Here is a 14,554-nt window from a genome sequence, read left to right on the forward strand (position 1 = left end):
TCCCTCTACTAACGGCCAGGCAGAAAGGTTCGTGCAAACTTTGAAGCACGCCTTGAAGGCATCACAAGGTCAGGGCTCAATCCACCAACGTCTGAACAGCTTCCTGTTGTCCTACAGGAACGAGCCGCATGCCACAACCAAAACTTCCCCCGCTTCGCTCATGATGAAGAGGCAGTTGCGGACAAGTTTTGACTTACTCAAACCTCCAAGGGCAGAGCAGGTTGTCCATCGTCAACAACAAGCTCAAGTTAAAAAGAGAGAGAAAAGAGCCAAGGAGAGACGGTTTCATCCGGGAGAGCACGTCCTAGCTCGAAACTACAACACTGGACCGAAATGGGTTCCTGCTACGGTGATCGCGCAGATGGGCCCTGTGTCTTACATGGTTGAGACTGCTGAGGACGTCGTCTGGAGAAGACACACAGATCAACTGTTGCTAGGAGCAGAGACAGCCACAGAGGCTCCAACGGCTGGTTGGCCTGAACTGTTTCCGGATGATACCGCAAACCAGCATCCTTTGCCACAGTGCTCTTCTCCAACACAGGAAGTCAAAGAGACTGTTCCACCTGTGCAAACTCCTGACTTTCGACTGACACAGGCACCTTCTCCATCTAGGCCTGTGTTAATGCCTACTGCTGTGGAAGCCAGCGATGACCACCGGTATCCTGTCAGAGAGCGGCGGCCTCCAAGATGCTTGGATCTGTAGGCTTAGCGACTTACCCACAAGACTGGGGCAGAATAAACCCCAGGGTAAAGTCAGGGGTTGAGGCAGTCTACCTCTACCCTTGGTTAGTTGAGTGCATTGAAAGTAACTTACCTGTTGAGGAATAATGTGGACCTTCCATTTAAGAGGGGAGGAATATGTTATGTATTGTGTGTTCTCCTCCTACCTGTGGTGGCGCTGTCACAGCAGATAAATGGTTGGGCGTTCGCTTGGTTAAGTTTAGCTCTCTTTGTTCGGAACTCTCCAGAACTTCCCTTCCCCTTCGAATAAAGCACTTCATGTTTGAATCTCTATGAGTTCTGAGTTCTAATTGTGTCTAGGTAAAAAGGTACCGACACAACAATTTTGGTCCCCGAACAATGGACGCTACCGAGCCCAAGTTCACATCCCAAGTTTTTAATATAAGCCAATCAAGGTCAGAATCACTGATTCTGGGAGGCAGGATCAGGCAGTGGGTTGAAACATAAGAACATAAGAGCATGAGAACATAAGAAATAGGAGCAGGAGTAGGCCTTTTGGTGCTTCAAGCCTGCTCCGCCATTCAACAAGGTCATGGCTGATCTTCTACCTCAACTCCACATTCCCGCACTATCTCCATATCCCTTAATTCCCTTAGTTCCCAAAAATTTATCGACCTCTGTCTCGAATATGCTCAACGACTGAGCATCCACAGCTCTCTGGGGTAGAGAATTCCAAAGATTCATAACCCACTGAGTGAAGAAATTTCTCCTCATATCAGTCTTAAATGGTCGACCCCTTATCCTGAGACTGTGACCCCGTGTTCTAGATTCTCCAGCCAGGGGAAACATTTTCTCAGCATTAACCCTGTCAAACCCCATAAGAATTTTATATATTTCAATTAGATCACCTCTCATTCTTCTAAACTCTAGGGAATATAGGCTTAGTCTATTCAATCTCTCCTCATAGGGCAATCCCCTCATCCCAGGAACCAGACTAGTGAACCTTCGCTGTACTCCCTCTGAGGCAAGTATGTCTTTCCTTAGGTAAGGAGACCAGAACTGTACACAGTACTCCAGGTGTGGCCTCACCAACGCCCTGTATAATTGTAGTAAGACTTCTTTACTCCTATACTCTAATCCCTTTGTAACAAAAGCTAACATACCATTTGCTTTCCTAATTGCTTGCTATACCTGCATGTTAACTTGCTGTGATTCATGTACAAGGACTCCCTGGTCCCCCTGAATGCAAACATTTCCCAGTCTCTCACCATTCAAAAAATATTCATCTTTTTTGTTTTTCCTACTAAAGTGGATAACTTCACATCATCCTTTCATCACTGTAACCTGGATTTTCAGCCAGAAAAGAGAATAAGGGTTTTGTCTCTAAGCATTCTTAAAAGAAAACTCCTGAGCATTATTAATATATCATTAATGTATGAAATTCTCTACCTCGATTTGTCAAACATTGTTTGATGTCAGCTTTAGAATTTAAACACAAGGGCCTAAATTTTAAGCTTAGTCTTACTGTTACCTACTCGGATGCTACCTGCAGCTGGAGAGTATCAACAATGTGCCAGTAATTTCTTGAGAAGATCTATGTCTCCAGCTCTATATCTTGCAGTCTAAACCTCTGAGTAAATTACTTTCCCACTTAAGAGCTGACCCTTAGTGACTTGATTGCATTTTCATTTCTTCTCTTCTCAGCACTTTACATTAAGGGCACGGCCATTATCAGCAGTCCGGGTGACAATTGCATCATGCCAGATCCTGGAGAGATTAAATTTGTAATATCTTTTGCTAAACATCAGCAGATGACAGAACAAATAGCAGCCACGGAGCAACATAAAGGGGTATGGTAATGCCCCCTATATACTGCAGGGTTGGCTCTGATGTCAAGAGCATGTAGTGTAAATAAGCCAACAATCTTGCCAACTTCAACCTGGAACAAGTATTCACTCTCCATCTCCAACTCATGGTCAGATATAAACAGTATGCGTATCTGAGGAAGGGTGTTCTTGCCATGGAAGGAGTTCAGCGAAGATTCACCAGGCTGATACCTGGGATGGCAGGAATGACGTATGAGGAGAGATTGGGTCGATTGGGCTTGTACTCGCTGGAGTTTAGAAGAATGAGAGGGGATCTCATTGAAACTTATAAAATTCTGACAGGACTGGACAGACTAGATGCAGGAAGGATGTTCCCGATGGTCGGGGAGTCCAGAACCAGGGGTCACAGTCTAAGGATAAGGGGTAAGCCATTTAGGACAGAGATGAGGAGGAATTTCTTCACCCAGAGAGTGGTGAACCTGTGGAATTATCTACCACAGAAGGCAGTAGAGGCCAATTCATTAAATATATTCAAGAAGGAGTTGGATATATTTCTTAAGGCTAAAGGGAACAAGGGGTATGGGGAGAAAGCAGGGACAGGGTACTGAATTTGGATGATCAGCCATGATCGCATTGAATGGCGGAGCAGGCTCGAGGGGCCGAATGGCCGACTCCTGCTCCTATCTTCTATGTTTCTATGTTTGACACATAGATCAAGTCTGCCATTTTAGGATCTGATCATGATCAGGTTGCCCTCTCACCCACACAGGCCAGTAACGTGCTTGCATTTCTCCTGACATGCACCCACCTTCCCCTGATAGTGGACTGTGACTTTGTACCGACTAACTGCACATTAATAATACCGTACCGTCACACTTGTGACTTTGGAAAAAACGTGCACAAGTGGATTCTTGATGAATCCAACCCACAGCATAAAAGGGACAAGTTTGGCACAATTGAAATTGGTATTAGTGAGTTGCTTTCATTGGAAACAATTCAGAATATAGAAAGGACACGGATGTCTCTCAAAGTGTTGCCAAAACTGGATCCAGTCAAAGGATGCAAATGATTCAGGAATCTATCCAGTTTAATAATAAAAATTTGTAGCTTTTTCATGTCTGTCTCAGGATTACCTACTTCTCTGGATCTATCACATTAAGAGAAATAATGCCACTCCTGTTATCGTACTACAAATGTTTTGGCTTTGATGTTAATCTAAAGAATAATTTAGCTCCAGTCTACTTGCTAGACGATCAATCAATCTCTGTAAAGGCTCAGCTGCCTGGTTTTGGCCCAGAAGTTTGGCTTTTGAGTGAGCTGCTTGCAAGTTTCTGAAATGAAAACTGGATATCAAGGGGGGAAAATTTGTTTGCTTTGCGCCTCCTGTTAGCGCCCTAAGAGGGCCTGGGTGCGGCGCCACCAACGCCTCCCGCGAAATTCAGCGGGAGGTTAGCGGCGGCGGTAACCGTTAGCACCCCGCGGCGCTGTGCCGCTGGCGATGACGTCATCGCCGTGTGCAGCGCCTCGCTCGCGCCCCGGTCGCGATCTTCGGTAGCGCCCCCTGACTTAGCTCCGGATGCTGTGTCCAACGGGGTCAGGGGGGCCTACCTGCGGCCGGGGCGGCGCTAATTAAAGGCGAGGTGCCGGGCGGCCATTTTTGTTGCTGGCCGCCTGCCAGCACCTGCCCACTTTGCCATCCCCGGCCTTCTGTGAAGCCCCCTCATGGTGTGCCGGCTGTGCTCCATGAGCCTGGCACTTCTCGAGTGCCCAGCTGGGCCACGGGTCGTGCTGCGCAAGGCCCCTCCCCTTTAAGAAGGGGAGGAAGGCCTGCAGTACCGCGGTGCGACGTGGCGCTGCGGTACGTAACACTGCGATATTCCCTCGCAGCGCCCCAAGAGGGAGGCGGGGCGCTTCCAGTAGCACCCCGCTTCCCTCTTGGGGCGCTACCATTCAATTTCGGGCGCGGGGCGAAGTTAGCTCCCCAAAGGGGGCGTGACTCAATTTCCCCCCCCCCACAAGTCTGTTTAAAAAATATATATACACATTCATTTTCCCCACTTACTTTTGTATCTTATGACGTAAAAGCATCAGTTAAATTAATATAAGGCTTTCAATGAATATTCAACACCAGCAAGGCAAACACCAGTGGAGTGAAATTGGTCTTCACCACTAGCACAACACCGATTCAGAGCACTCGGCAGCCCATACTGTAGTAGAAGAAGATAAACCTTTCTGACAGGTTCAAACGACCAACATCAGCTAGAACTTACTGTTAACTATAATGCTGGGCCAATGTTCAATGTTCTGACGAAAGGTCATCGACCTGAAACGTTAACTCTGTTTCTCTCTTCACAGATGCTGCCTGACCTGCTGAGTATCTCCAGCATTTTCTGTTTTTATTTTAAATGTTCAATGTGTTCGTTTGACATTCCACTATTCTTTTTAATGGAAGGACATTAACCCATTTATTTTAAGTTTACCTTTATCGAAGTCTAAACAACTATTTTTTATTTTCACACAAAATATCTCTAGCCCTCCCAGGAGAAGCTAGTTTTGGCTTGAAAGCCAGACCTGTGGTAGGTATCAAAAATGCTGGAAAATTGAACAAAATAAAGTATAAAATATCAAAATCTTTTGTGGAGGGACATGCCCCTGATCTCCCTGGAACCTAAATCTCATGTATTCACCAGCCACATCCTATTCAGTCATTTCTACAATCACCGTCGCTGTAAACTGTGCTTTTATGTACTTTACAGGTTTTCCACTGCAATAAAAGTTACCAAATGTCGGGTATACCAGCAACCCACATGCGAATGTGAACATTAGCAGGTTCCAAACGCAACCTGGCTACGCTTTCAGGTTATGTTGCACCACGTGGACAAGGGACACCGTGGGAAGAAGGATCTGTAGACACAGAAGTGAGTGGCTCCCACTGCAGCTTCACTGACTTTACTGACCAAAGAAATGCACAATTTAATAGCGGTAACAAGTAATGGCATAATAAAGAGTTCCCTTAGTGATGGGAACCTTTTGTAAATTATTCAAGAGATGCACTTACTGTAAATGGTGAATAATAACTGAAGTTGTTACATTTCTCATGGTGCTTTCAGGGTTCTATTCATAAACAACATCTTTCACATTAAAATTTAGCCTTTTACTTTGTCTCCTTCAGAGAATACTACAGAAATAACAACAACAACTTGTATTTATATAGCACCTTTAACGTAGTAAAGCGTCCCAAGGTGCTTCACAGGAGTATAATAAGACAAAACATTTGAAAATGGAAAAAAACCTGATAGATGCCCCATGTATATATTACAAAAAGAGTCATTTTCTGAGTTTAATGTTTTCAGTACACGTACTATATACTGTATATTATTTTATGATATTAGATGCCAGCCTCAGCTCAATAGTAGCATTCTTGCCCTCGAGTCAAACGGTCATGTGTTCAAGCCCCATTCCAGAGGCTTGAGCACATAAACTAAGCTGATACTTCGGTGCATTACTGATAAACTGCTGCACTGTTGGAGGTGGCGTCTTTCAGATGAGATGTTAAACCAAGATCCCGACTGCCCTCTCAGACGGCCTTAAAAGATCACTATTTGAAGAGTTCTTCTCGTGACCGGGCTAACATTTAAACCTCAACCAACGTGGCTAAATGATCATTTATTCATCGCTGTTTGTGGAACCTTGCTGTATGCAAATTGGCTGCTTTGTTTCCCTCCATTACAACAATTCAAAACTACTTCATTCACCAAAAGCTACCCAAAAAAGCTGTCAATTGAAAATTTCAAAACTGAGATTGATAAGATTTTTGTTCGATAAGGATATTAAGGGATATGGAACCAAAGCGGGTAAATGGAGTTGAGATAAAGATTAGCTGTGATCTAATTGAATGGTGGAACAGGCTCAAATGGCTGAATGGCCTACTCCTGTTCCTAAGTCCCTTAGCTCCATTGGCTATGAAGCAGTTTAGTTTGTCCTGATGTCATGAAAGGTGCTATCTAAATGCAAGTTCTTCGTTTCATTTCTATTTTGCACTTTTCTGAGGGGGTGACTATTGTGAATAACCATTAATATGCAGTTGCAGCTCTTTGAGTCTTGAAAAATGTTTGTTAGTTAATAGAAGGGTTGGGGTTTAAGTTCAAGCCAAGACAAAAAAGTTAGTGCATTAGTATGAAAATGATGCCTTTATTTGGTGTAAAAATTATACACTGTCCGTACTCATAGCAAGTGTTGTGTGAGAGGTGGTGAAAACTTTTTGGCTGGCCAGAAAATGTTTGAGAACCACTGGCCCAAAGTCAACTGACAGTTCTCTTGTGTCTAAGTGTACATCAAAGTATTGTCAGTGACAGGAATCAGTCATTCATGAAAGAAAGACTTATGAAATAATATTGGGCAGCCTACTGTCCAGGGAGAGTATAAATACTCGGGCACGGGCCCAGCTTGGGCAGGACATTCTTAACAGGAACTAGTGAAGGACACTAGGTCTCCATGTTGTAAAACAGTTGATTAAAGCTTTGTTTAACGCTTAGACCAAGTGCCTAGTAGTTTCCTTACGTCAGTCAGTGTGTCAGCAAATGACTCAGTCCCACCCAGGATTCTCCAACTTCTGCATTGTAGCAACACTGGGTCGAGTGTGGAGGGATGATTACACAGAACAACATGGGTTATATATATATATATAATAAAGAAATAAAGACTTGCATTTATATAGCACCTTTCATGACCACCGGATGTCTCAAAGCGCTTTACAGCCAATGAAGTACTTTTGAAGTGGAGTCACTTTTGTAATGTGGGAAATGCGGCAGACAATTTGTGCACAGCAAGCTCCCACAAACAGCAATGTGATAATGACCAGGTAATCTGTTTTTGTTATGTTGGTTGAGGGATAAATATTGGCCAGGACACTGGGGATAACTCCCCCTGCTCTTCTTCGAAATAGTGCCATGGGATCGTTTACGTCCACCTGAGAGAGCAGACGGGGCCTCGGTTTAACGTCTCATCTGAAAGACGGCACCTCTGACAGTGCAGGACTCCCTCAGCACTGCAGTGGAGTGTCAGCCTAGCTTCATGTGCTCAAGGGGGAGAAATTCGGTATCGCCCCGACTGGGGCGCAATTATCGGCTGGGTGCAAAGTTTAGCGCCTGGCGCAAATTATCACCTCCGACTTCAAACTTGGCTTCTCGCGCCCTTGGAGGTTAATGGAACGCTAAATCAGGCGCTACACACCTCACTTAAGGCACTAACGTCGAGGAGTGAGGCGCTACCTCAGAGCACTGGCGAAGCTCATGTGATGTCAGTCAGCAATGGAACACAGACACACTGGTGCTGGCCAGTTTTTAAAGGGGAAAGTCAATCTTGCTCTCCATCCACACCCTACTCATTGCAGCCTTGAATCTCGGCCTGGAGAGACCTGTATATCAAATCTACTGGAAAGAACAATGGAGAGGCCCAGGGAAAGAGCTCAGAGTGCAGCTCCCATAGTCTCTTCTAAATCGATGCAAGGAAGGTCAAATCAAAATGAACCTGCAAAGTGCTGCTCGGTACCCAAAACTCCTTCACACAGCGTTGAATCTTTCCAGAAGTCTCTCTCTCTCAGAAAGCGTGGTGCAAAAATAAAAGGCAGGAAGCGGTCGCCTTTAACTAGCGCTCCCCCGTCCCTTCCCGACTGCAAAACGTTCCCCTCAACCTGTTGTTGCTAGCGGCAGGTGGAAAGGCAGGGGGGGGGGGGCGCCACTCAACATCTTGTCCGGGGTGCTACCAGGGCATTGCATGCTCGATTGACGGCACGATCTGTGGGCGCAGGAGATCGTGGCGGTAGTGTTTAGCGGCGCCGCAAAATGTCTGGTCAATTTCGCGAGCGGCGCAAACATCGCCGTGCCCGGGCGTTAGTTGCTTTGCACCCCAACGGGAGGCGCCGAGCAACCAAATTTAATCAAAGGTTATTTTTATTTCTGAGATATACGTAAAGGTAATTCAAACTGAGCCTTACATTTAATATTAAATCCTTCAATCTGTATTCTCTACTATAAGCATGAATATCCGTATATTGATCCCACCTGAGCCCAGCACAGATGGGTTTAGATTTGATTATGACACAACTTTCCAAATTATTGGAGCAGAACAGACCAAAGTGGGGAAGCCATTACTTGCTATCGTACAAGCCATTAATTGTGATTGACCCCGGCATAAATCTCTTGTGTAAAATAGGTTTTAATTTTATACGGACACCATTACTCTAAGCAGGGCTTAGGTTTCACCCCTTCGCCGGAAGATTTCGTGGATTCAGAAGTCATGTCAACAAAAATTCTTAAGCGGTCTACACTGACTTGCCTTAGGCAAAAGTGGACTGCTTTTTATTTAAAATGAGAATCAGAACGTGAACTGACAGTGTAGCCCCTCCCTCCAGCTGCCTTACATTTAAAAAAAACGGCATCTCTGGATCTTACAGAATTGATGTTAGCCCCAGTGTGATGCACACTGCACTGACTAAGTACGTGGACAAATGCCAGCCACTAACAGCACAGAGCATATTATCAAGAATTCCTTCCTGGACAGTTAGCATTAGGTAATTAACACTACGCAGATAGATGTTCAACAAACAAAAACACACCTCACATACTAATTTTTTTTGTTGGTTACTATGGCAACGGCCAAACTGAGGAGCTAGAATTCATTCCCCTCTCGCTTGCCTCAGGAGGCTGCTTTCTTTCAGCTGTGTGCGGCTTCCATCTGGGAGCTGCTTTGTGCGTGTTTATTGTGACTGTGGTTATTGTGCATGAGCTGCAACCTTGGAGGGCATGTGCGTCACGATGCCTGTGCAGAATTAGAATCAGCTACTCCTTGCCCACCTCATCAATAAAACATAACACGCCATCCAGGCAAAGTAACAGCTGCAGCCCACGGCAAAAAAAAAAATTCTGCTCCAGTTGGAAAAACCGATACAGATCCAAGCGCAGGAAAATCCTGTTGGGGGGGCCAAGAACTGTTTTGCCACCAGTGCACTTAGAGGCAAATTTGCACTTTTAACCTCCGGGTGGAACACGGGCGGCAGCAGATTGCTCGCCCGTTTTACGTCCCGCTCAATTTTGTGTTTCCATTGACTTAGACATAGAAACATAGAAGATAGGAGCAGGAGTAGGCCATTCGGCTCCTCGAGCAATTCTTTGCTCCCATTATAAATTCCCCTGATTCTGACTGCAAGGGACCTACGCTTGACTCCACCAATCTTTTTCTCTTCACATATCTATTGAAGCTTTTACAGTCAAATGGTAACGAAAATCGGGCGGGGTGTAAAACGAGCGAGCGATCGGCTACCGCCCGCCAGTGAAAGCGAACATTCACCCCTCTGTTTTCTAAGGCAGGAAGTGGGTATTCCTAAACAGGAAATTGGGCGGAAATTTGTCACACAAGATCTCCGCCCATTATTTCTCCATTGCAATTCACCAATCAGGTTTTGAAGTGGTGCAGGAAACACATACCAATTTGTGACTGGGGTTGCATGTAAATTAGTGCGTCATGACGTGATTACACCATATTCCTGTAATTTCCCACCCACTTTACACTGACTCTTTCGCCTGCCCAGATAAACTGGATGTTCGGTGCTGCTATGTACTGAGCTCCAAAAAGGAAATCTATTTAACAGATTGCAACATGTTCAGGTCATTGCTGAATTTTCCTTTCCTTTTTCCAGTTGCCACTGATGTGTTGGAAGAGCCTAGTGGCTGTTTCTATGGTGCATTTTTCCTATTCCTGCTGCCATATTGCCACAATGGCTTGCCCCTTTATATCTCTGCTCTTTGAAGGGGAGGAACAACAGAGTTCAGGCTGCACATGGTGTGATTGGTGCCCAACCCAGTGGTAACCCTCACACCAGAATATACAGGCAGAGGTGCACACCTGTTCAAAGGAAAGGTACCTGCAGAGGCTTTGATTCAGGCAGAGAAGCATCCCAGAATTATGCTGCAAGCAGACCTGCAGACAAACCCCCACCTGGCTGTGACACACTTAATGTTTACATACCAGAATCCTTACAAGCTGTCACGTGGACCATCACGAACATCAACAGTCCACAGTCCCACCAATACTTGACTCTACAAAGCAAGTGTCAGGGTGGTTCCCTTATATATGGTAAGTGTAGCATGCTTGAGAGGAACAGCTGACTTTGGACCTATGGTTCTCAAAGCTTTCCATCACTGGGAGTTTCCTCGCCTCATGTCTGGGTCTGCTGTTGACTAATTGATAGAGACTGATTGCTATGATTAGTCAATAACCCCATTATCATTGTATCATGTGACTTCAAGGATGGTAGACGGTGAGCTAGATGGATCTTGGTCTGTTCTTATCTAGCAGTTCCTATTTTTCTGGGGATGAAGGCTATCCACTGAAGTCATGACTTATGATACCTCTGTGCCTCAGTTGGCTGGATCAATCTGAGGCATCTTTTAATACAGCCCAGCAGGAATTCGTAAAATTGTTGCTCTCTGCTGCATGCTGCACAGCTATGCCCTGTGAGGAGGCTTCATCATCAAGGCTGGAGAGGAAGGAAGTCCCCAGACATCCAGGTGCAACTTGGAGGCTATCAAGAAAAGTTGCAGCAACACGAAGAGCCAATGGAAAAGACCCTTTGACAGCAGTTGAGTCATACAGCTCTCATCCAGGAGACCTTCTATTAACCTCAAAATGTGCCCACCACATTAGCAATTCCATCTACATTTTTCCCATGCCCTTCAGCAACAATCAATGCCTTCCTGTTTCAGCAAGACTCAAACAACCTGCTATTCATGCAACCTCATGAAACCATCTCCCAAACCTTGCCAACAACACTGTGCACAAACAACTTGAGCACAAACATATTTTAATCCTCAAATATTGTGTGTGTGCCCACATTTTTCTACCATGGTGTTTATTTTTGATGATAATGTGTGAATGGCGTTCTCTGGTGCTTCACCTATGTGCTGGTTCAATGGCAGAAGTATGTGAGGCGACTGGTTTCTGTGTGTGAATGTATTGGACTGAGGCAGTTCTTGCCTCAGAGTAGCTAAGTTCTGAGGTAGACGCGCTGCAGGCTATAACACTTCCGCTACTGCATGGGTAGTCTGGGCCTATGTGCTTTATGGCATCTGTGTAGGCATCAGGTGAGACTGGTGGGAGGGTCTGAATGTGTTCCCATCCCAAGAGACAGCACCCTCATCTATGGCCATTCTAGCCATGCCCCTGCTGCTGAGCACTACCTCACCAAGGCTGCTGATCAGTGTGACCTAATCACACAACTGAGCTCTCTGAAGCCCTAATTCTGTTTAGGGCCTCTGACATGGGGGCACCACTGCTGATATCCATGGAGCTGCCACATGCTCCATGTTGGACTGCAGTGTTCCAAGGCCATCTCTCATGGTGCAGCGTACGTGGGTAGTGGACACCTCCACCTGAGCTAGGATTTACAGCACACTTGTTTGGCCGAGCTCTCCAAAGCCCACCCCAAGGCTTGATGCTCAGAAAGCAACCATCTATTAAAAGCAGGACCATGAAATCTAAATTCTAAGGGTCTTCAGGTAGGGTACGACACAAGAGGGCCCTTGGGACTGCACGTTCCTCTTCCTCTTCCTCTGCCACCAGCAGTTGCTCCTGAGAAGAGGATTCATTGATAGGGAGGGTTGATGCCATGGAGGGATTTAGAGAATTTTAAATTTGAGGCAAGAAAAGTCATTCAGCCAATCCAGCTAACTCCATCACCCAGGCCTGTGGCGACAAGCGAATAACAGTGGTGCCCTGTAGCTTTAACTGAAGGTTGTTCTTTTGACAGATTGGAACCTGCATCCTATTAGATGGTGGACAGAGTGTTGGCCTGCCAAATAAAAATTGCATTAATAGAGTTGTCCCTTCTCCAAAAAATGGAACATACACTTTTTAAAACAATTATTGTCAGGATGTGAGTGACAGAAACATGGCCGCATTTATTCTCCATCCCTAGTTACTCTGAGAAGATGGTGGTGGGCCTTCTCCTTGTGGTGATGCTATTCATACAGTGGTGTTGGGAATTCCAGCAAATTAACCTAGCGGCAATATATGTCCAATTCAGAATGGTGTGTGACTTGGAGGGGAATTTTCAGGAGATTGTGTTTTCATGACATTGCTGTTCTTGTCTCTCTCAGTGGTAGAAGTCACAGGCGAGAGAGATTCTGTCAAAGTAACTTTAGTGAGCTGCTTCTGGTTGGTGATGGCACCCAAGATGCTGATGGTGAAGGACTCAACAATGGTCATGCTTTTAATGGTAAGGGAGAGATATCTGGACTTTCTGCTGTTTGAGGTGGTCATTACCTGGCACTTATGTGGTGCAAGTGTTTTCTCCTGTTTGCCAGCCCAAGCTTAGATGTTGTCCATGTCTTGCTGTAAGGTGGTATTGGCTGCTTCTTTATTGGAGGAATTGTGAATGGAGCTGAACACTGTAGAATCATCAGTGAAGAGCCCCACTTCTGACCTTATGACAAAGGCAAGGTCATTGAGGAAGTAGATGAAGATCGTTGCCCCGAGGATGCTTCCCTGAGGAATTCTTGCAGTGATGTCCTAGGGCTCTGATGATTAGCCTCTGACAAACATCTTCCTTTGTGTCAAGTATGCCTTCAGCCACTGGAGCATTTCCTTTTAACCGCCCCCCTGCCCCCCCCCACCCCCCATGACCTCAGTTTTGCTAGATTTCCTTGGTGTCATACTTGATTGAATGCTGCCTTGATGTCGAGTGCAGTGACTCTCATCTCCCCTGTGGCATGCAGTACTTGCATCCATGAGTAGATCAAAGCTGTAATAAAGGCTGGAATTGTGTGATTCTGGTGGCATCCAAACTGAGTGACAGTGGGCAGGTTATTGGTGAATGCGTGTCGCTCCATGGCACTACTGATGACGCCTTTCATTACTTTACTGATGATTGGGAGGAAGCTGATAGGGCCTGGTTAGATTTAGCAGCCTTCCAGTAAAGTAACCTGGAACTTGGTTTAAAATTGCTAATGGAGTTGTAGTTGAATTGTAAAATGTCAGTATTTTCCTAAATGTAGGATATATTTACACTGGACACATCTGAGAATATGTTTCAGAGGTAGTCATTTTCCAGAAGAATTGGCAGATTGAAATCAAACTCAAACCTCACCTTAATTGAGGACACATTCCTGATCAGATCATTTTTACGAGCACTGGGTCAGCACAATGTTCTTTCACTTCATGGACTTAGGCCCACATGCAACCCAGACCAATGGGTTGAAAGTCTCTTCTGTTGGATGCATTTCCTAAATAATATGAATTTGGCAGTCTCAACCCAGTTTCTAGTGGGTACAGGTCCATAAAATAAAGTTGAGTTAGACAGTTAATCTGTGCTGAATTATTGACAGGGAGCCCAATGGCTGACTGGTATAGGAGGTGAAAAAAAGTCTTACTGATGCAGTTGAATGGATCACTTCTGAAATTAGGGATTAAGATATATTATTGGCACAGAGTAAAGGGAACTTTACTCTGCATCTTAGCATGCTATATCAGACCAGGGAATGCTTGAAGCTGACACTGGATGCTAAAAAATGGGAGTTTTCTACTATCCCGGTACAGATAACCCTTGCCTGATCAACACAGCACAAACTGAAGCATTATTACATTATTGTCAGACAGTTGTGCCTCCTGAGTCGCTTTTCTCCTCTCTTTTCCAGCTCTACTAATTTATTCATTCAAAGGATGAGGGCGTCGCTGGCAAGGCCAGCATTTATTGCCCATCCCTAACTGCCCTTGAGAAGGTGGTGGTGAGCTGCCTTCTTGAACCATTGCAGTGCATGTGGTGAAGGTACTCCCACGGTGCTGTTAGGCATGGAGTTCCAGGGTTTTGACCCAGCAAAGGAACGGCGATGCATTTCCAAGTCAGGATGGTGTGTGGCTTGAAGGGGAACTTGGAGGTGGCGGTGTTCCCAACTTATGCTGTATAAGAATCCACTGCCTCCCTCTGGATCCTGTATTAGAAAGGATACAGTTGACCTCCAGCAACCTACAAGAGATTCTCAGTTACAAACAAT

The 14,554-nt window shown here is 45.4% G+C and overlaps 1 protein-coding gene across 3 annotated transcripts in view; it reads right to left on the minus strand.

Moving 5' to 3' along the window:
* Positions 1-14,554, minus strand: part of lhfpl4a (LHFPL tetraspan subfamily member 4a) — a 185,115-nt gene that overhangs the window by 105,088 nt on the left and 65,473 nt on the right. Inside the window, exon 1 of one of the 3 annotated variants that reach the window (XM_086001940.1) lies at positions 10,533-13,142. The exons of the other annotated variants lie outside the window; for them this stretch is intronic. Within the exon in view, the coding sequence (XP_085858066.1) occupies positions 10,533-10,572 (40 nt within the window). The 5' untranslated portion in view covers positions 10,573-13,142. Of the gene's footprint in view, positions 1-10,532; positions 13,143-14,554 lie in introns of those variants that run through there. 3 annotated transcript variants of the gene reach the window in all.

Source organism: Somniosus microcephalus, chromosome 11, assembly GCF_052327205.1.
Source record: "Somniosus microcephalus isolate GS21.2 chromosome 11, FLI_Smic_1.0, whole genome shotgun sequence".
Classification (NCBI taxonomy): domain Eukaryota; kingdom Metazoa; phylum Chordata; class Chondrichthyes; order Squaliformes; family Somniosidae; genus Somniosus; species Somniosus microcephalus.